General features: G+C 35.4%; 1 protein-coding gene across 1 annotated transcript in view; it reads left to right on the top strand.

The window, feature by feature from the left end:
• Positions 1-22526, top strand: part of LOC130447161 (1-phosphatidylinositol 4,5-bisphosphate phosphodiesterase classes I and II) — a 46968-nt gene that overhangs the window by 12475 nt on the left and 11967 nt on the right. The window contains exons 3-7 of the mRNA XM_056783853.1: positions 6087-6233; positions 8289-8560; positions 21244-21429; positions 21509-21700; positions 22170-22352. Coding sequence (XP_056639831.1) covers positions 6087-6233; positions 8289-8560; positions 21244-21429; positions 21509-21700; positions 22170-22352 — 980 coding nt within the window. The remainder of the gene's footprint in view (positions 1-6086; positions 6234-8288; positions 8561-21243; positions 21430-21508; positions 21701-22169; positions 22353-22526) is intronic.

Below are 22526 nucleotides of genomic sequence, written 5' to 3'. Positions count from 1 at the left end.
GTGCCATCTATAAAAAACTAGAGAGCTTCAAGGTCAGATGTTTTTCGTTTAGAAATTTCCTTGTGGCAGTATAAGACATGTCTAAAAACTGGGTCTTTTCCAGGAAGATGGAAAAGGCAGGAACTAGTTCTTATAGTTCTAGATACTGCGACTAGGTGCTCCAAACAGCATTGAGAGCTGGTGGTGTGACCAATTCGATAAGCAATTTGGTTTTCGAAGGGAAAAACTAACGATTCCAGTACTAACAGAAACGTTGGTTGATGTTATAGTGAGTTGGAAGAAAATAATAAACCCCCTAAGAAATGCCGTTGCCTGGTAGCCAGATAGCTGAGTTATGAAACAAGGGATAATTTGAGAACTAAAAGAGTATTTGCATGAGCCGCATAAGGGTCAGTTCTAAGGCCGGAACGTAACATTGTAAGCTACGCCGATGACATAAAAGAAATCCAACAAAAGCTAACCAACGCCAACGAATTCTGAGAAGAAGGCTCGATGACCGTGGACTATCACTAGGAAAAGACCGATATGATGCTTTTTAACAGGAGCCAGGAGGCATCGGGGCGAAAGAATCCGTAAAATATCAAGTGAAACTTGGGTAATGAACAAAGGTACATTCTAGATACTGCGGCGAGGTGCTCCAAACAACATTGAGAGCTGGTGGTGTGACTTATACGATAAGCAATTTGGTTTTCGAAGGGAAAAACTTACGATTCCAGTACCAACAGAAATATTTCAAACAGAACAAAAGAATAATCGACATTCAAAGAGATCATTCCGCTGGTAACCATCGATGTTATAGTTAGTCTGGTAATTATCTTAGCAACAGACAGCTGAGTTTAAGGTTCAGGAATAAAAAGTTTAGCGATATCAGAAGTGCTTTCAAAATGTTCTTGCCCCGTATAATTATTTACCAAGTGAAGTAATATTGTATTAATAAAAAAAAACTATCACGTTTTTATGTTAGTGAAGATATTACAGATATTGTGTATATGTTAGCCAATAATTTATCTATTATTTTGACATTGAATGTCATTGTTGAACAAAAACATTGGAAAATGTCGAAATAGATCATCATCTATAAACAAAGAACATACAAAATTTATTTATACGTGAAAAGAAAAAGATACGAAAACAATCCAAGCATAAATCAAAAAGAAAATTTTTATATACTGCATTCAAACTTCCTTATGTATTGGGTGAGTCGTGAGTTTATTCACTCGCTACTCCATTCATTTTCTGACCTAAGTTTTTCTATAACTACCCCATTTCTTATTTTATCCATTCTCGTCTGTTGTTTTCTTTCTTCTACTCTGTATCTTTTTGTTCATTACCCAAGTTTCACTTGATATTTTATGGATTCTTTCGCCCCGATGCTTTCTGGCTCCTGTTAAAAAGCATCACATCGGTCTTTTCCTAGTGATAGTCCACGGTCATCGAGCCTTCTTCTCAGAATTCGTTGGCGTTGGTTAGCTTTTGTTGGATTTCTTTTATGTCATCGGCGTAGCTTACAATGTTACGTTCCGGCCTTAGAACTGACCCTTATGCGGCTCATGCAAATACTCTTTTAGTTCTCAAATTATCCCTTGTTTCATAACTCAGCTATCTGGCTACCAGGCAACGGCATTTCTTAGGGGGTTTATTATTTTCTTCCAACTCACTATAACATCAACCAACGTTTCTGTTAGTACTGGAATCGTTAGTTTTTCCCTTCGAAAACCAAATTGCTTATCGAATTGGTCACACCACCAGCTCTCAATGCTGTTTGGAGCACCTAGTCGCAGTATCTAGAACTATAAGAACTAGTTTCTGCTTTTTCCATCTTCCTGGAAAAGACCCAGTTTTTAGACATGTCTTATACTGCCACAAGGAAATTTCCAAAGGAATAACATCTGGCCTTGAAGCTCTCTAGTTTTTTATAGATGGCACTGCTGTTGTAAATTCCTCTTCTCTGAATAGATGTCCATTTACCGAATTTGTCTCTCCTCTGGATCAGAAAAAATGATTGCAACTATCGCCTCCATCGTTTCCAAACTTGCCAAGTTTCTTTAGTACAACCCTAGTCCCCAAGTCGCTCTTCTTCTTTACCTCTATCTACTTCAGTCCAGTTGTTTGCGTTCTCCTTGGAAATCGTTAACACTTTCTTCGCAGATTCTCGATTTTTGCGTTCCAACAATTTTTCTGTCTTTATTATCTGTTTTCCTTGGAATTTAAGCTCCAGATCTGTTCTCGATGAGTTCTATGGTTGCCTCTACTAGCTGCCGCGTCTTCTACATTCCCCGTAGGAAGTTTCTTTTCATTTCTGGATATTAGTTCGAATTTTTGCTGTTATGATCGATTCTTGGTCTTAAAAGTTGATTTGTTTTTGTTAATTGGAATAAATATAAATAAAATTAATTTTATAAATCCAAGATTTTATTTTAAAACTTGTCCCGAGACAAAATTTACGACGTTGAAATGGGGTTTACCTCCTGGTGCCATCATTCATTTTCAAATATACCGTTTCTCTAATTCACGATACTTATTTATTTAGATTGGAAATTTTTGAAAAATAATTGTACAAACAATTTTATTTTAAGAGATCAGTCGAAGATGATTTATAGAAAAAATCATAATTAATCTTTCGAAAGTATAAACTCTCAAAATTCACGCGAATATAAGAAAAATAAAGCAAAATCATAAAAGTGTATAATTAGCGAATCGTATAAATAATCTACTAAAAATCTATACTACAGAATGTCCCAGAACGTGGAACTAATGCTTCGGTAGCTAGCACAAGAGGTATCCAAGCAAATCATCCCCAAGGGCTGCTTCCAACAATTCTGAAAGTAATAGGACTGTTTTTTTTTTGAAATTTGAGCTTGACTGAAAACTTAACAATGTGGAAGTTGGAGCCAGGAATGTCCTCAGTCTCAGGAAATGATTAAGGAGGCCTACAGCGAAGCTGCCATCGCTAGATCGGGTAGTTTTGAGTGTCACAAGTTGTTCTGAGAAAGTATGGAAAGAGTCGAAGACGACGACCCTCTCTAGAAGCAATTCGACCTGCAATACCAACAAAAATTTTTGCGAAAGAGGAGTATCAGAATGATTTCTGATACCCCGAGCTTGACAGAAAACTTAAGCACGTGGAAGTCGGTGCGAGGAATGCCGTCAGTCAACAGGCCAATCAGAAGAGATATTCCTGGAGTTTTTTGGCCCACCAGAATTTTTTCTATTCCCAAGAGTAAACTGGACGCTCAAGGAAGTATCACAACTCGATTCTACAAGCCTTGACACAAAAAAAAACGTGACGTGCTTTGGAAATATTCATAAATATGTGCACTAACATAAATAGTCCTCTGGCATATAAAAATTTCTTATAAATCTGAAATGGAAAGACATAATGACCTTGAGAAGGTGATTCTAATCACGAAAGGTTATTGAGAAACTACGACTCACGCAAAGGGCGATAAGAAGGGGAGAATAATGTTTGACATAACTTTAGGTGTCCGCGTGAGAAATTATAATATCCGGTAGAAAAACCAAGAAGCATCTACAAAGAAGTGGGAATGGGAAAAAAACATCTTCCATTGATTATTATCAATGTATTATTATGTCTTTGTTCATTTCCTAGTAGTATTCTGTACGCGTCAAAACCACAATGGAACGTGGAATTTACAATGATAATATTATTTCTCGTACTTTAAATACAGGGTCGAAGCAAAAAGATTTAACTTTTGAAATATTAAAAATAAATTAAATAATGGTACTCCTGCAAGGAAATAATGTGCAAATTGTTGATATAATTATCCTCCCTTGGCCTCCCGGACAACTGTCATCCATTTTTTTCGATGTTGTACATTTCTACACCTGGTTCTTCTAGGTCCTGTTCTACGTCGACCTGTCATCTGCGTGGTCGTCCTGGTAATATTTGGCTTTTACCGGTAACCAAGTTTGACTCCTCCAACCTCTGGCACTCTTGATCTCTGCTACCAGGATGGGCTCTCCATACAGAAGACCTGGAGAAAGATTGAATTAATCGCGACTTTTGGACGAGTTTGCTGGATGGTTTGGGCGGAAATTGCAATGGAGATCCGTTCTCTTCTCAAACAAAAGCAGAATGTACCTGAATGGTAGCTTTAGAAGAGGAAGATTCTATAGAAGACCTGGAGAAAGATCCGAGGAGTGACTCATAGAAGTAATCGTGGCTTTTGGACGAGATTGCTGGATGGTTTGGGCGGAAATTGCAATGGAGATCCGTTCTCTTCTCAAACAAAAGCAGAATGTACCTGAATGGTAGCTTTAGAAGAGGAAGAGTCTATAGAAGACCTGGAGAAAGATTCGAGGAGTGAGTCATAGAAGTAATCGTTGCTTTTGGACGAGATTGCTGGATGGTTTGGGCGGAAATTGCAATGGAGATCCGTTCTCTTCTCAAACAAAAGCAGAATGTACCTGAATGGTAGCTTTAGAAGAGGAAGATTCTATAGAAGACCTGGAGAAAGATCCGAGGAGTGACTCATAGAAGTAATCGTGGCTTTTGGACGAGATTGCTGGATGGTTTGGGCGGAAATTGCAATGGAGATCCGTTCTCTTCTCAAACAAAAGCAGAATGTACCTGAATGGTAGCTTTAGAAGAGGAAGATTCTATAGAAGACCTGGAGAAAGATCCGAGGAGTGACTCATAGAAGTAATCGTGGCTTTTGGACGAGATTGCTGGATGGTTTGGGCGGAAATTGCAATGGAGATCCGTTCTCTTCTCAAACAAAAGCAGAATGTACCTGAATGGTAGCTTTAGAAGAGGAAGATTCTATAGAAGACCTGGAGAAAGATCCGAGGAGTGACTCATAGAAGTAATCGTTGCTTTTGGACGAGATTGCTGGATGGTTTGGGCGGAAATTGCAATGGAGATCCGTTCTCTTCTCAAACAAAAGCAGAATGTACCTGAATGGTAGCTTTAGAAGAGGAAGATTCTATAGAAGACCTGGAGAAAGATCCGAGGAGTGACTCATAGAAGTAATCGTTGCTTTTGGACGAGATTGCTGGATGGTTTGGGCGGAAATTGCAATGGAGATCCGTTCTCTTCTCAAACAAAAGCAGAATGTACCTGAATGGTAGCTTTAGAAGAGGAAGATTCTATAGAAGACCTGGAGAAAGATCCGAGGAGTGACTCATAGAAGTAATTGTGGCTTTTGGACGAGATTGCTGGATGGTTTGGGCGGAAATTGCAATGGAGATCCGTTCTCTTCTCAAACAAAAGCAGAATGTACCTGAATGGTAGCTTTAGAAGAGGAAGATTCTATAGAAGACCTGGAGAAAGATCCGAGGAGTGACTCATAGAAGTAATCGTGGCTTTTGGACAAGATTGCTGGATGGTTTGGGCGGAAATTGCAATGGAGATCCGTTCTCTTCTCAAACAAAAGCAGAATGTACCTGAATGGTAGCTTTAGAAGAGGAAGATTCTATAGAAGACCTGGAGAAAGATCCGAGGAGTGACTCATAGAAGTAATCGTGGCTTTTGGACGAGATTGCTGGATGGTTTGGGCGGAAATTGCAATGGAGATCCGTTCTCTTCTCAAACAAAAGCAGAATGTACCTGAATGGTAGCTTTAGAAGAGGAAGATTCTATAGAAGACCTGGAGAAAGATCCGAGGAGTGACTCATAGAAGTAATCGTTGCTTTTGGACGAGATTGCTGGATGGTTTGGGCGGAAATTGCAATGGAGATCCGTTCTCTTCTCAAACAAAAGCAGAATGTACCTGAATGGTAGCTTTAGAAGAGGAAGATTCTATAGAAGACCTGGAGAAAGATCCGAGGAGTGACTCATAGAAGTAATCGTGGCTTTTGGACGAGATTGCTGGATGGTTTGGGCGGAAATTGCAATGGAGATCCGTTCTCTTCTCAAACAAAAGCAGAATGTGCCTGAATGGTGGCTTTAGAAGACGAATAGTCTATAGAAGATCTGGAGGAAGATTGACGCAGTGCTGTATACTGGGAAACGTGGATTTTGGAGGAGGTTCCTAGATGGTCGATTTTTTTGATCACGATTATTTTTGTTTTTAGTCAAGTATAATTTGGCGGTAGGTTAATTAATGGAATTTTCGTTTTTTCAGGATTCCGGTGTAGGAACCCCGGTTACGTTAAGGGTGGATCCAAATGGATTTTATCTTTATTGGGTGGATCAAAACCACGAAATGGATTTGTTGGATATAGCTATAATACGTGACACTAGAACTGGACGGTACGCCAAAATACCGAAAGTACGTAAACTTTTTTTATTCATATATACAGAGTGGTTGTAATAATTTTTATTTTAATGGTTTTATTTTCCAGTTATTTCCCAACAACTATATTTTAATAAAATTTGTGGTTAGTTATCGATAGTAATAATTTTTTTTGTAAACGTATGTAGTGAGCTCGGAAACGGATATTTCGACCGAAATTTTTGTGGCGTGCCGAGAAATCAATGTTCGAAATTTTCATAGCGTGGATAAAAATCTATAATAATAATAATAATAATAATAATAATAATAATAATAATAATAATAATAAAATAAGTTCAACGGAATGTACGATGTTGCCAGGTTGATACCATTTCTGAAATTATTGGAAATTAATATTCCGATCAGGATTCTGATGTCATGTAATAAAATCAATCGAAGCAACCAAAAAATGCAGAGTTGCCAAGTTGAATATATTTTACGAAATTATTGGAAATTGATATTCTGATCCGAGTTTCTATGGGGTGGACAGAAATAATTTTAACGATATGCGACATTGCCAAGTTAAATATAATTTCTGAAAATGTTGAAAATCGACATTCTGATTGAAATTTTCATGATGAAAAAAAAAACAGAATAACGGTAAAATGTGCGATTTTGCCAGATTTACCACTGTTTCCGAAATTATAGGAATTTAATGTTCTGATCGATACGACGTTGTCAAGTTTAATTAAATTTCTGAAAACTGATATTCTGATCGAAATTTTCATTATGCGGACGTATGCGATGATGCCAGATTTACCATTATTTCCTCAATTATTGGAAATTAATATTCTGATCGATATTTTCATGGCATGTGGAGAAATCAATCAAATAACGATATACGGCATTGGCAAATTCAAAACTATTTCTTAACTTATTGAAAAATCGTATTTTTCATGTCGGGCATGTGAAATGAATCACAAAATAAAAACCGCGTTGCCAACTTTATAATGTTTTCCTAAAATTATCTCATTTGACTCGAGATTTTCAGGGCAACGAGTTATTTAGAAAAATAACTTGAGAAGTATGCGACGTTGACAATTTCAATGTTATTTCTAAAATTATTGGGAATTGATATTTCTCTCCAGATTTTTATATTACTCCAAAGATATACGATGTTGCCAAGCTTAATATTATTAATGAAATTATAGGAAATTAATGTATGCGACTTTCTACATTTAATGCTAAATGTTCTAACGTCTTTTTCTTGCAGCATCGTCACTTTTATTCACTATATATTTCTACTCCATATCAAATTATACCGAGTATTAAACTTTCTTTTACTTTTATTCTTCATAGAAATTTTGTTGAAATGATTCCGTCGTTGGAACAAAAGCATTGTCTTATTTCAGCATCACCAAACTATCTCGTCGTCGGTTTTACCATTACCCAGTTCGTTTTCATTCCAAATGACAGCCCGTTCTGTTCTGTATCGTTAAAGAATATACAAAACAGAACAAAAGATTCACTTCACAATATAGAATAATGATGGCTCCACGGGAAGCGATACGGCATTCAATATGTACCAATCAAATAACATGACATTCTCGAATAACGAAAATTTTAACGCTATAAATAAAGATAGTACAGTGACGTTCTTTATATTATTCTCCTTAGAAGAGAAGAGAAGAAAAATTACGAAGGTGTAGGTTTTGGATGACGCCCGTCTGGCAACGCTGTCGAAAAAGATTAAAACGACGCATTTTCCTGCTTCAGACAGTTGTGTCGACGTCCTCCTCGAGTTTCAATAACAATTTCCGAACTAGTCGCTTCTAAACCGTTCAACAGTATGGAAGACGCACCAGAAAATCTTGAAAACGGGCTCTGTTGCCGACGCAACGCGTTCTGGATAACCGGTATCGTTCGCGTCTCTTCCACTCACTTCATGAGGTTGATTTTGATCGTAGATTCCATTTTGTGGTCGGTTGAAGCAACCTTTGAGCTTCGACATAACTGTGTGTACTGGAACGTCCCACCTATAGGAATTTGTCCACAACTCTATTATTTTGATTCACCTTTTTATGTATTGAGTTGATTTATTATTATTTATAGGATCCAAAATTAAGGCAAATTGTATCGATGGGTTCCCAGGATACGTTAGAAGAAAAAACGGTGACAGTTTGTTGCGCCAACGATTTCGTAAATTTAACTTTCATTAATTTTTGTTGTACGCGAAAAGATATTGCCAAACTATGGACTGATTCCTTGATTAATTTAGCTTATAATTTAAACCAAATTAACGGCACACCCAAGATGTACTTATTCAAAGCTCACACGAAACTACATCTAATCAAGGATAAGGCCGGAAATATACCTGTCAAAAAGTGAGTAAATTGAAAATTTTTACTTGTGCTTAATAGTTTTTCAAATTCTATCACAGAAAACGATTCGAAATATAACACTTATAACTGTCACCGTGATTTTTTACAACAGCATTGACGAGGTCTAACTGCTACTGTGATTTGTCTTAACTGTTATTTTCCATTACAACATTGACGTGGTCTAACTGTGATTTGTCTTAACTGTGATTTTCCATTATAACATTGACGTGGTCTAACTGCTACTGTGATTTGTCTTAACTGTTATTTTCCATTACAACATTGACGTGGTCTAACTGCTACTGTGATTAGTCTTAACTGTTATTTTCCATTACAACATTGACGTGGTCTAACTGTAATTTGTCTTAAGTGTTATTTTCCATTACAACATTGACGTGGTCTAACTGCTACTGTGATTAGTCTTAACTGTTATTTTCCACTATAACATTGACGTGGTCTAACTGCTACTGTGATTTGTCTTAACTGTTATTTTCCATTACAACATTGACGTGGTCTAACTGTGATTTGTCTTAACTGTTATTTTCCATTACAACATTGACGTGGTCTAACTGTGATTTGTCTTAACTGTGATTTTCCACTATAACATTGACGTGGTCTAACTGCTACTGTGATTAGTCTTAACTGTTATTTTCCATTACAACATTGACGTGGTCTAACTGTAATTTGTCTTAAGTGTTATTTTCCATTACAACATTGACGTGGTCTAACTGCTACTGTGATTAGTCTTAACTGTTATTTTCCACTATAACATTGACGTGGTCTAACTGCTACTGTGATTTGTCTTAACTGTTATTTTCCATTACAACATTGACGTGGTCTAACTGTGATTTGTCTTAACTGTTATTTTCCATTACAACATTGACGTGGTCTAACTGTGATTTGTCTTAACTGTGATTTTCCACTATAACATTGACGTGGTCTAACTGCTACTGTAATTTGTCTTAACTGTTATTTTCCATTACAACATTGACGTGGTCTAACTGTGATTTGTCTTAACTGTGATTTTCCATTATAACATTGACGTGGTCTAACTGCTACTGTGATTTGTCTTAACTGTTATTTTCCATTACAACATTGACGTGGTCTAACTGCTACTGTGATTAGTCTTAACTGTTATTTTCCATTACAACATTGACGTGGTCTAACTGTGATTTGTCTTAACTGTGATTTTCCATTATAACATTGACGTGGTCTAACTGCTACTGTGATTTGTCTTAACTGTTATTTTCCATTACAACATTGACGTGGTCTAACTGTGATTTGTCTTAACTGTTATTTTCCATTACAACATTGACGTGGTCTAACTGTGATTTGTCTTAACTGTGATTTTCCACTATAACATTGACGTGGTCTAACTGCTACTGTGATTAGTCTTAACTGTTATTTTCCATTACAACATTGACGTGGTCTAACTGTAATTTGTCTTAAGTGTTATTTTCCATTACAACATTGACGTGGTCTAACTGCTACTGTGATTAGTCTTAACTGTTATTTTCCACTATAACATTGACGTGGTCTAACTGCTACTGTAATTTGTCTTAACTGTTATTTTCCATTACAACATTGACGTGGTCTAACTGTGATTTGTCTTAACTGTGATTTTCCATTATAACATTGACGTGGTCTAACTGCTACTGTGATTTGTCTTAACTGTTATTTTCCATTACAACATTGACGTGGTCTAACTGCTACTGTGATTAGTCTTAACTGTTATTTTCCATTACAACATTGACGTGGTCTAACTGTGATTTGTCTTAACTGTGATTTTCCATTATAACATTGACGTGGTCTAACTGCTACTGTGATTTGTCTTAACTGTTATTTTCCATTACAACATTGACGTGGTCTAACTGCTACTGTGATTTGTCTTAACTGTTATTTTCCATTACAACATTGACGTGGTCTAACTGCTACTGTGATTAGTCTTAACTGTTATTTTCCATTACAACATTGACGTGGTCTAACTGTAATTTGTCTTAAGTGTTATTTTCCATTACAACATTGACGTGGTCTAACTGCTACTGTGATTAGTCTTAACTGTTATTTTCCACTATAACATTGACGTGGTCTAACTGCTACTGTGATTTGTCTTAACTGTTATTTTCCATTACAACATTGACGTGGTCTAACTGTGATTTGTCTTAACTGTTATTTTCCATTATAACATTGACGTGGTCTAACTGCTACTGTGATTTGTCTTAACTGTTATTTTCCATTACAACATTGACGTGGTCTAACTGCTACTGTGATTAGTCTTAACTGTTATTTTCCATTACAACATTGACGTGGTCTAACTGTAATTTGTCTTAAGTGTTATTTTCCATTACAACATTGACGTGGTCTAACTGCTACTGTGATTAGTCTTAACTGTTATTTTCCACTATAACATTGACGTGGTCTAACTGCTACTGTGATTTGTCTTAACTGTTATTTTCCATTACAACATTGACGTGGTCTAACTGTGATTTGTCTTAACTGTTATTTTCCATTACAACATTGACGTGGTCTAACTGTGATTTGTCTTAACTGTGATTTTCCACTATAACATTGACGTGGTCTAACTGCTACTGTAATTTGTCTTAACTGTTATTTTCCATTACAACATTGACGTGGTCTAACTGCTACTGTGATTAGTCTTAACTGTTATTTTCCACTATAACATTGACGTGGTCTAACTGCTACTGTGATTTGTCTTAACTGTTATTTTCCATTACAACATTGACGTGGTCTAACTGTGATTTGTCTTAACTGTTATTTTCCATTACAACATTGACGTGGTCTAACTGTGATTTTTCTTAACTGTGATTTTCCATTACAACATTGACGTGGTCTAACTGCTACTGTGATTAGTCTTAACTGTTATTTTCCATTACAACATTGACGTGGTCTAACTGTAATTTGTCTTAAGTGTTATTTTCCATTACAACATTGACGTGGTCTAACTGCTACTGTGATTAGTCTTAACTGTTATTTTCCATTACAACATTGACGTGGTCTAACTGTGATTTGTCTTAACTGTGATTTTCCATTATAACATTGACGTGGTCTAACTGCTACTGTGATTTGTCTTAACTGTTATTTTCCATTACAACATTGACGTGGTCTAACTGCTACTGTGATTAGTCTTAACTGTTATTTTCCATTACAACATTGACGTGGTCTAACTGTGATTTGTCTTAACTGTGATTTTCCATTATAACATTGACGTGGTCTAACCGCTACTGTGATTTGTCTTAATTGTTATTTTCCATTACAAAATTGACGTGGTCTATCTGTAATTTGTCTTAACTGTTATTTTCCATTACAACATTGACGTGGTCTAACTGCTACTGTGATTAGTCTTAACTGTTATTTTCCACTATAACATTGACGTGGTCTAACTGCTACTGTGATTAGTCTTAACTGTTATTTTCCACTATAACATTGACGTGGTCTAACCGCTACTGTGATTAGTCTTAACTGTTATTTTCCACTATAACATTGACGTGGTCTAACTGCTACTGTGATTTGTCTTAACTGTTATTTTCCATTACAACATTGACGTGGTCTAACTGCTACTGTGATTAGTCTTAACTGTTATTTTCCATTACAACATTGACGTGGTCTAACTGTGATTTGTCTTAACTGTGATTTTCCATTATAACATTGACGTGGTCTAACCGCTACTGTGATTTGTCTTAACTGTTATTTTCCATTACAACATTGACGTGGTCTAACCGCTACTGTGATTAGTCTTAACTGTTATTTTCCACTATAACATTGACGTGGTCTAACTGCTACTGTGATTTGTCTTAACTGTTATTTTCCATTACAACATTGACGTGGTCTAACTGCTACTGTGATTAGTCTTAACTGTTATTTTCCATTACAACATTGACGTGGTCTAACTGTGATTTGTCTTAACTGTGATTTTCCATTATAACATTGACGTGGTCTAACTGCTACTGTGATTTGTCTTAACTGTTATTTTCCATTACAACATTGACGTGGTCTAACTGTGATTTGTCTTAACTGTGATTTTCCACTATAACATTGACGTGGTCTAACTGCTACTGTGATTTGTCTTAACTGTTATTTTCCATTACAACATTGACGTGGTCTAACTGCTACTGTGATTAGTCTTAACTGTTATTTTCCATTACAACATTGACGTGGTCTAACTGTGATTTGTCTTAACTGTGATTTTCCATTATAACATTGACGTGGTCTAACTGCTACTGTGATTTGTCTTAACTGTTATTTTCCATTACAACATTGACGTGGTCTAACTGTGATTTGTCTTAACTGTGATTTTCCATTATAACATTGACGTGGTCTAACTGCTACTGTGATTTGTCTTAACTGTTATTTTCCATTACAACATTGACGTGGTCTAACTGCTACTGTGATTAGTCTTAACTGTTATTTTCCATTACAACATTGACGTGGTCTAACTGTGATTTGTCTTAACTGTGATTTTCCATTATAACATTGACGTGGTCTAACCGCTACAGTGATTTGTCTTAATTGTTATTTTCCATTACAAAATTGACGTGGTCTATCTGTAATTTGTCTTAACTGTTATTTTCCATTACAACATTGACGTGGTCTAACTGCTACTGTGATTAGTCTTAACTGTTATTTTCCACTATAACATTGACGTGGTCTAACTGCTACTGTGATTAGTCTTAACTGTTATTTTCCACTATAACATTGACGTGGTCTAACCGCTACTGTGATTAGTCTTAACTGTTATTTTCCACTATAACATTGACGTGGTCTAACTGCTACTGTGATTTGTCTTAACTGTTATTTTCCATTACAACATTGACGTGGTCTAACTGTGATTTTTCTTAACTGTGATTTTCCATTATAACATTGACGTGGTCTAATTGCTACTGTGATTTGTCTTAACTGTTATTTTCCATTACAACATTGACGTGGTCTAACTGCTACTGTGATTTGTCTTAACTGTTATTTTCCACTATAACATTGACGTGGTCTAACTGCTACTGTGATTTGTCTTAACTGTTATTTTCCATTACAACATTGACGTGGTCTAACTGCTACTGTGATTAGTCTTAACTGTTATTTTCCATTACAACATTGACGTGGTCTAACTGTGATTTTCCATTATAACATTGACGTGGTCTAACCGCTACTGTGATTTGTCTTAACTGTTATTTTCCATTACAACATTGACGTGGTCTAACTGCTACTGTGATTTGTCTTAACTGTTATTTTCCACTATAACATTGACGTGGTCTAACTGCTACTGTGATTTGTCTTAACTGTTATTTTCCATTACAACATTGACGTGGTCTAACTGTGATTTGTCTTAACTGTGATTTTCCATTATAACATTGACGTGGTCTAACCGCTACTGTGATTTGTCTTAACTGTTATTTTCCATTACAACATTGACGTGGTCTAACCGCTACTGTGATTAGTCTTAACTGTTATTTTCCACTATAACATTGACGTGGTCTAACTGCTACTGTGATTTGTCTTAACTGTTATTTTCCATTACAACATTGACGTGGTCTAACTGCTACTGTGATTAGTCTTAACTGTTATTTTCCATTACAACATTGACGTGGTCTAACTGTGATTTGTCTTAACTGTGATTTTCCATTATAACATTGACGTGGTCTAACTGCTACTGTGATTTGTCTTAACTGTTATTTTCCATTACAACATTGACGTGGTCTAACTGTGATTTGTCTTAACTGTGATTTTCCACTATAACATTGACGTGGTCTAACTGCTACTGTGATTTGTCTTAACTGTTATTTTCCATTACAACATTGACGTGGTCTAACTGCTACTGTGATTAGTCTTAACTGTTATTTTCCATTACAACATTGACGTGGTCTAACTGTGATTTGTCTTAACTGTGATTTTCCATTATAACATTGACGTGGTCTAACCGCTACTGTGATTTGTCTTAATTGTTATTTTCCATTACAAAATTGACGTGGTCTATCTGTAATTTGTCTTAACTGTTATTTTCCATTACAACATTGACGTGGTCTAACTGTGATTTGTCTTAACTGTGATTTTCCATTATAACATTGACGTGGTCTAACTGCTACTGTGATTTGTCTTAACTGTTATTTTCCATTACAACATTGACGTGGTCTAACTGTGATTTGTCTTAACTGTGATTTTCCATTATAACATTGACGTGGTCTAACTGCTACTGTGATTTGTCTTAACTGTTATTTTCCATTACAACATTGACGTGGTCTAACTGCTACTGTGATTAGTCTTAACTGTTATTTTCCATTACAACATTGACGTGGTCTAACTGTGATTTGTCTTAACTGTGATTTTCCATTATAACATTGACGTGGTCTAACCGCTACTGTGATTTGTCTTAATTGTTATTTTCCATTACAAAATTGACGTGGTCTATCTGTAATTTGTCTTAACTGTTATTTTCCATTACAACATTGACGTGGTCTAACTGCTACTGTGATTAGTCTTAACTGTTATTTTCCACTATAACATTGACGTGGTCTAACTGCTACTGTGATTAGTCTTAACTGTTATTTTCCACTATAACATTGACGTGGTCTAACCGCTACTGTGATTAGTCTTAACTGTTATTTTCCACTATAACATTGACGTGGTCTAACTGCTACTGTGATTTGTCTTAACTGTTATTTTCCATTACAACATTGACGTGGTCTAACTGTGATTTTTCTTAACTGTGATTTTCCATTATAACATTGACGTGGTCTAATTGCTACTGTGATTTGTCTTAACTGTTATTTTCCATTACAACATTGACGTGGTCTAACTGCTACTGTGATTTGTCTTAACTGTTATTTTCCACTATAACATTGACGTGGTCTAACTGCTACTGTGATTTGTCTTAACTGTTATTTTCCATTACAACATTGACGTGGTCTAACTGCTACTGTGATTAGTCTTAACTGTTATTTTCCATTACAACATTGACGTGGTCTAACTGTGATTTTCCATTATAACATTGACGTGGTCTAACCGCTACTGTGATTTGTCTTAACTGTTATTTTCCATTACAACATTGACGTGGTCTAACCGCTACTGTGATTAGTCTTAACTGTTATTTTCCACTATAACATTGACGTGGTCTAACTGCTACTGTGATTTGTCTTAACTGTTATTTTCCATTACAACATTGACGTGGTCTAACTGTGATTTTTCTTAACTGTGATTTTCCATTATATCATTGACGTGGTCTAACTGCTACTGTGATTTGTCTTAACTGTTATTTTCCATTACAACATTGACGTGGTCTAACTGCTACTGTGATTAGTCTTAACTGTTATTTTCCATTACAACATTGACGTGGTCTAACTGTGATTTGTCTTAACTGTGATTTTCCATTATAACATTGACGTGGTCTAACTGCTACTGTGATTTGTCTTAACTGTTATTTTCCATTACAACATTGACGTGGTCTAACTGTGATTTGTCTTAACTGTGATTTTCCATTATAACATTGACGTGGTCTAACTGCTACTGTGATTTGTCTTAACTGTTATTTTCCATTACAACATTGACGTGGTCTAACTGCTACTGTGATTAGTCTTAACTGTTATTTTCCATTACAACATTGACGTGGTCTAACTGTGATTTGTCTTAACTGTGATTTTCCATTATAACATTGACGTGGTCTAACCGCTACTGTGATTTGTCTTAATTGTTATTTTCCATTACAAAATTGACGTGGTCTATCTGTAATTTGTCTTAACTGTTATTTTCCATTACAACATTGACGTGGTCTAACTGCTACTGTGATTAGTCTTAACTGTTATTTTCCACTATAACATTGACGTGGTCTAACTGCTACTGTGATTAGTCTTAACTGTTATTTTCCACTATAACATTGACGTGGTCTAACCGCTACTGTGATTAGTCTTAACTGTTATTTTCCACTATAACATTGACGTGGTCTAACTGCTACTGTGATTTGTCTTAACTGTTATTTTCCATTACAACATTGACGTGGTCTAACTGTGATTTTTCTTAACTGTGATTTTCCATTATAACATTGACGTGGTCTAATTGCTACTGTGATTTGTCTTAACTGTTATTTTCCATTACAACATTGACGTGGTCTAACCGCTACTGTGATTAGTCTTAACTGTTATTTTCCACTATAACATTGACGTGGTCTAACTGCTACTGTGATTTGTCTTAACTGTTATTTTCCATTACAACATTGACGTGGTCTAACTGTGATTTTTCTTAACTGTGATTTTCCATTATATCATTGACGTGGTCTAACTGCTACTGTGATTTGTCTTAACTGTTATTTTCCATTACAACATTGACGTGGTCTAACTGCTACTGTGATTAGTCTTAACTGTTATTTTCCATTACAACATTGACGTGGTCTAACTGTGATTTGTCTTAACTGTGATTTTCCATTATAACATTGACGTGGTCTAACTGCTACTGTGATTTGTCTTAACTGTTATTTTCCATTACAACATTGACGTGGTCTAACTGTGATTTGTCTTAACTGTGATTTTCCATTATAACATTGACGTGGTCTAACTGCTACTGTGATTTGTCTTAACTGTTATTTTCCATTACAACATTGACGTGGTCTAACTGCTACTGTGATTAGTCTTAACTGTTATTTTCCATTACAACATTGACGTGGTCTAACTGTGATTTGTCTTAACTGTGATTTTCCATTATAACATTGACGTGGTCTAACCGCTACTGTGATTTGTCTTAATTGTTATTTTCCATTACAAAATTGACGTGGTCTATCTGTAATTTGTCTTAACTGTTATTTTCCATTACAACATTGACGTGGTCTAACTGCTACTGTGATTAGTCTTAACTGTTATTTTCCACTATAACATTGACGTGGTCTAACTGCTACTGTGATTAGTCTTAACTGTTATTTTCCACTATAACATTGACGTGGTCTAACCGCTACTGTGATTAGTCTTAACTGTTATTTTCCACTATAACATTGACGTGGTCTAACTGCTACTGTGATTTGTCTTAACTGTTATTTTCCATTACAACATTGACGTGGTCTAACTGTGATTTTTCTTAACTGTGATTTTCCATTATAACATTGACGTGGTCTAATTGCTACTGTGATTTGTCTTAACTGTTATTTTCCATTACAACATTGACGTGGTCTAACTGCTACTGTGATTTGTCTTAACTGTTATTTTCCACTATAACATTGACGTGGTCTAACTGCTACTGTGATTTGTCTTAACTGTTATTTTCCATTACAACATTGACGTGGTCTAACTGCTACTGTGATTAGTCTTAACTGTTATTTTCCATTACAACATTGACGTGGTCTAACTGTGATTTTCCATTATAACATTGACGTGGTCTAACCGCTACTGTGATTTGTCTTAACTGTTATTTTCCATTACAACATTGACGTGGTCTAACCGCTACTGTGATTAGTCTTAACTGTTATTTTCCACTATAACATTGACGTGGTCTAACTGCTACTGTGATTTGTCTTAACTGTTATTTTCCATTACAACATTGACGTGGTCTAACTGTGATTTTTCTTAACTGTGATTTTCCATTATATCATTGACGTGGTCTAACTGCTACTGTGATTTGTCTTAACTGTTATTTTCCATTACAACATTGACGTGGTCTAACTGCTACTGTGATTAGTCTTAACTGTTATTTTCCATTACAACATTGACGTGGTCTAACTGTGATTTGTCTTAACTGTGATTTTCCATTATAACATTGACGTGGTCTAACTGCTACTGTGATTTGTCTTAACTGTTATTTTCCATTACAACATTGACGTGGTCTAACTGCTACTGTGATTAGTCTTAACTGTTATTTTCCATTACAACATTGACGTGGTCTAACTGTGATTTGTCTTAACTGTGATTTTCCATTATAACATTGACGTGGTCTAACCGCTACTGTGATTTGTCTTAATTGTTATTTTCCATTACAAAATTGACGTGGTCTATCTGTAATTTGTCTTAACTGTTATTTTCCATTACAACATTGACGTGGTCTAACTGTGATTTGTCTTAACTGTGATTTTCCACTATAACATTGACGTGGTCTAACTGCTACTGTGATTTGTCTTAACTGTTATTTTCCATTACAACATTGACGTGGTCTAACTGCTACTGTGATTAGTCTTAACTGTTATTTTCCATTACAACATTGACGTGGTCTAACTGTGATTTGTCTTAACTGTGATTTTCCATTATAACATTGACGTGGTCTTACTGCTACTGTGATTTGTCTTAACTGTTATTTTCCATTACAACATTGACGTGGTCTAACTGCTACTGTGATTAGTCTTAACTGTTATTTTCCATTACAACATTGACGTGGTCTAACTGTGATTTGTCTTAACTGTGATTTTCCATTATAACATTGACGTGGTCTAACCGCTACTGTGATTTGTCTTAATTGTTATTTTCCATTACAAAATTGACGTGGTCTATCTGTAATTTGTCTTAACTGTTATTTTCCATTACAACATTGACGTGGTCTAACTGCTACTGTGATTAGTCTTAACTGTTATTTTCCACTATAACATTGACGTGGTCTAACTGCTACTGTGATTAGTCTTAACTGTTATTTTCCACTATAACATTGACGTGGTCTAACCGCTACTGTGATTAGTCTTAACTGTTATTTTCCACTATAACATTGACGTGGTCTAACTGCTACTGTGATTTGTCTTAACTGTTATTTTCCATTACAACATTGACGTGGTCTAACTGTGATTTTTCTTAACTGTGATTTTCCATTATAACATTGACGTGGTCTAATTGCTACTGTGATTTGTCTTAACTGTTATTTTCCATTACAACATTGACGTGGTCTAACTGCTACTGTGATTTGTCTTAACTGTTATTTTCCACTATAACATTGACGTGGTCTAACTGCTACTGTGATTTGTCTTAACTGTTATTTTCCATTACAACATTGACGTGGTCTAACTGCTACTGTGATTAGTCTTAACTGTTATTTTCCATTACAACATTGACGTGGTCTAACTGTGATTTTCCATTATAACATTGACGTGGTCTAACCGCTACTGTGATTTGTCTTAACTGTTATTTTCCATTACAACATTGACGTGGTCTAACCGCTACTGTGATTAGTCTTAACTGTTATTTTCCACTATAACATTGACGTGGTCTAACTGCTACTGTGATTTGTCTTAACTGTTATTTTCCATTACAACATTGACGTGGTCTAACTGTGATTTTTCTTAACTGTGATTTTCCATTATATCATTGACGTGGTCTAACTGCTACTGTGATTTGTCTTAACTGTTATTTTCCATTACAACATTGACGTGGTCTAACTGCTACTGTGATTAGTCTTAACTGTTATTTTCCATTACAACATTGACGTGGTCTAACTGTGATTTGTCTTAACTGTGATTTTCCATTATAACATTGACGTGGTCTAACTGCTACTGTGATTTGTCTTAACTGTTATTTTCCATTACAACATTGACGTGGTCTAACTGCTACTGTGATTAGTCTTAACTGTTATTTTCCATTACAACATTGACGTGGTCTAACTGTGATTTGTCTTAACTGTGATTTTCCATTATAACATTGACGTGGTCTAACCGCTACTGTGATTTGTCTTAATTGTTATTTTCCATTACAAAATTGACGTGGTCTATCTGTAATTTGTCTTAACTGTTATTTTCCATTACAACATTGACGTGGTCTAACTGTGATTTGTCTTAACTGTGATTTTCCACTATAACATTGACGTGGTCTAACTGCTACTGTGATTTGTCTTAACTGTTATTTTCCATTACAACATTGACGTGGTCTAACTGCTACTGTGATTAGTCTTAACTGTTATTTTCCATTACAACATTGACGTGGTCTAACTGTGATTTGTCTTAACTGTGATTTTCCATTATAACATTGACGTGGTCTAACTGCTACTGTGATTTGTCTTAACTGTTATTTTCCATTACAACATTGACGTGGTCTAACTGCTACTGTGATTTGTCTTAACTGTTATTTTCCACTATAACATTGACGCGGTCTAACTGTGATTTGTCTCAACTGCGATTTATTGCCTACAACATTGCGTATCCTAACTGTTACCCTGACTTCAATTAACCGTGATTTTTCTCTAGAACATTGACATGGGTAACTATAAATGTGATTTAACTTAATTGTGATTTTTTAACTGTGATTTTTCACTATTAGTTCCTAACCAATAATAAGTTTTGTCCAGGCTAGTGGTGGGCTTAACTGTTACTTTTCCTTATCTATTTCTTAACTATAAGTTCACAGCCAATAAACTATAAAGTCTTTTCCAAGCTAGTGGCTATTTTAACTGTTATTTTTCCGTAAATGCTCTAACTATAACCAAAATTCGATTTGTTAACTGTGATTTTCACCACTATTTCCTAGCTAATAAGCTAAAGATGGACTTAATTGTTACTTTTTATTAACAAGTCTAACTGTAACCGACATTTAACTTGATTATGATTTCTTAACTGTGATATTTCACTACTAGTTCCCAGCTAATAAGCTAGAGGTGGACTTAACTGTTACTTTTCCTTAACAGGTCTAACTGTAATCAAGATTTGACTTAATTGTGATTTCTTAACTGTGACTTTTCACTACTAGTTTATCACTACTACTACTAGTTCATTTATTGATTGTTTGCTTTCGATTTAGCGTGCTAAAAATGTTCGCACAAAATAAGGACGACAAGAAGAGGATAGAATCGATATTACAAAATTTGGGTTTTCAAACTGGCAAAAACGACACTATAAATCCGGAAAAATTCGATTTTGAAATGTTTTTCGACTTCTACGTTAAACTAACGAAAAGATCAGAAGTCGAAAAAGTCTTTAACGATATGTAAGTATTCTTTTATCGTTTCCACTTCGTGGTTATGATAAGAAAATTACAATTGCACATTGTCCTTTGATTTTTTCAGCGTGGGGCCCAAAAAGATAATGACGTCAAATCAATTTGTGGATTTTTTAAATAAAAAACAAAGAGATCCTCGTTTGAACGAAATTTTACATCCTTACGCCGACGCTGCTAGAGCCAAAGATGTTATAGCGTTGTACGAACCGAACAAATACAACGCCCAAAGAGGACAATTTTCCTTCGAAGGATTCCTTAGGTGAAAACTGATTTTTTTTTTATTTTCATTTCTCCTTATAACGTAAAAATTAATCCTCAGTCGATTCAGCACAGTGTATCGAGTATATTCGATCTGTTTGTTCAATTATATCATTTTAATGAAATTTTATCTAGTTTCTATTCCCAATGGGACGTTCTGTATATGTTTATAGCGATTATTTGAGTTCCAAAAACTTTTTTTACAAGTTTTTTCGCTTTAAAAACCTTTTTGCCCATCTGGAAGTTTTTAGTTTGCAGATTACTCGCCAGACTCACTATGTGACTAGTGGTTTTTCCGGAAACAATAATTTCTACTTCTATATTCTCAATGGGACATTCTGTATACTTCTATCGACATTTTTCGTATCTGTAACCCTTGGAGCGAGTTCAAAATTCTTCGGATATTTAAAAAAGACTGTTACGTGTACTATGGGACAATCTGTAAATATTTTTTGATTTCAATTTTTTAGGTATCTTTTATCTGATGATAACAACATAATGGCAGCTTCTAAATTCGATTTGGGTCACGATATGGATCAACCTTTGGCGCACTATTTCATAAATTCTTCTCATAATACTTATTTGACCGGCCATCAGCTAACTGGGAAATCCAGCGCGGAAATGTATCGACAATGTCTACTAGCGGGATGTAGGTAAGATAATCATTTACAAAATATTTTCAAAAATATCGTTGTAACTGTTGTTTTTGTTTTATTCCAGATCCTGCGCGATTGTTCTAGATTATCGAGTCTCGAATGTTCTAGAAAATGTTTGTTTGTAAATGCGATCAAAAAAATCGTATTAGTTTTAAAGCCAAATATTGATAA

The sequence above is a fragment of the Diorhabda sublineata genome, chromosome 7 (assembly GCF_026230105.1).
Source record: "Diorhabda sublineata isolate icDioSubl1.1 chromosome 7, icDioSubl1.1, whole genome shotgun sequence".
Classification (NCBI taxonomy): domain Eukaryota; kingdom Metazoa; phylum Arthropoda; class Insecta; order Coleoptera; family Chrysomelidae; genus Diorhabda; species Diorhabda sublineata.
The sequence above is the reverse complement of the archived record's forward strand: the minus strand, read 5'-3'. Positions and strand labels throughout refer to the sequence as shown.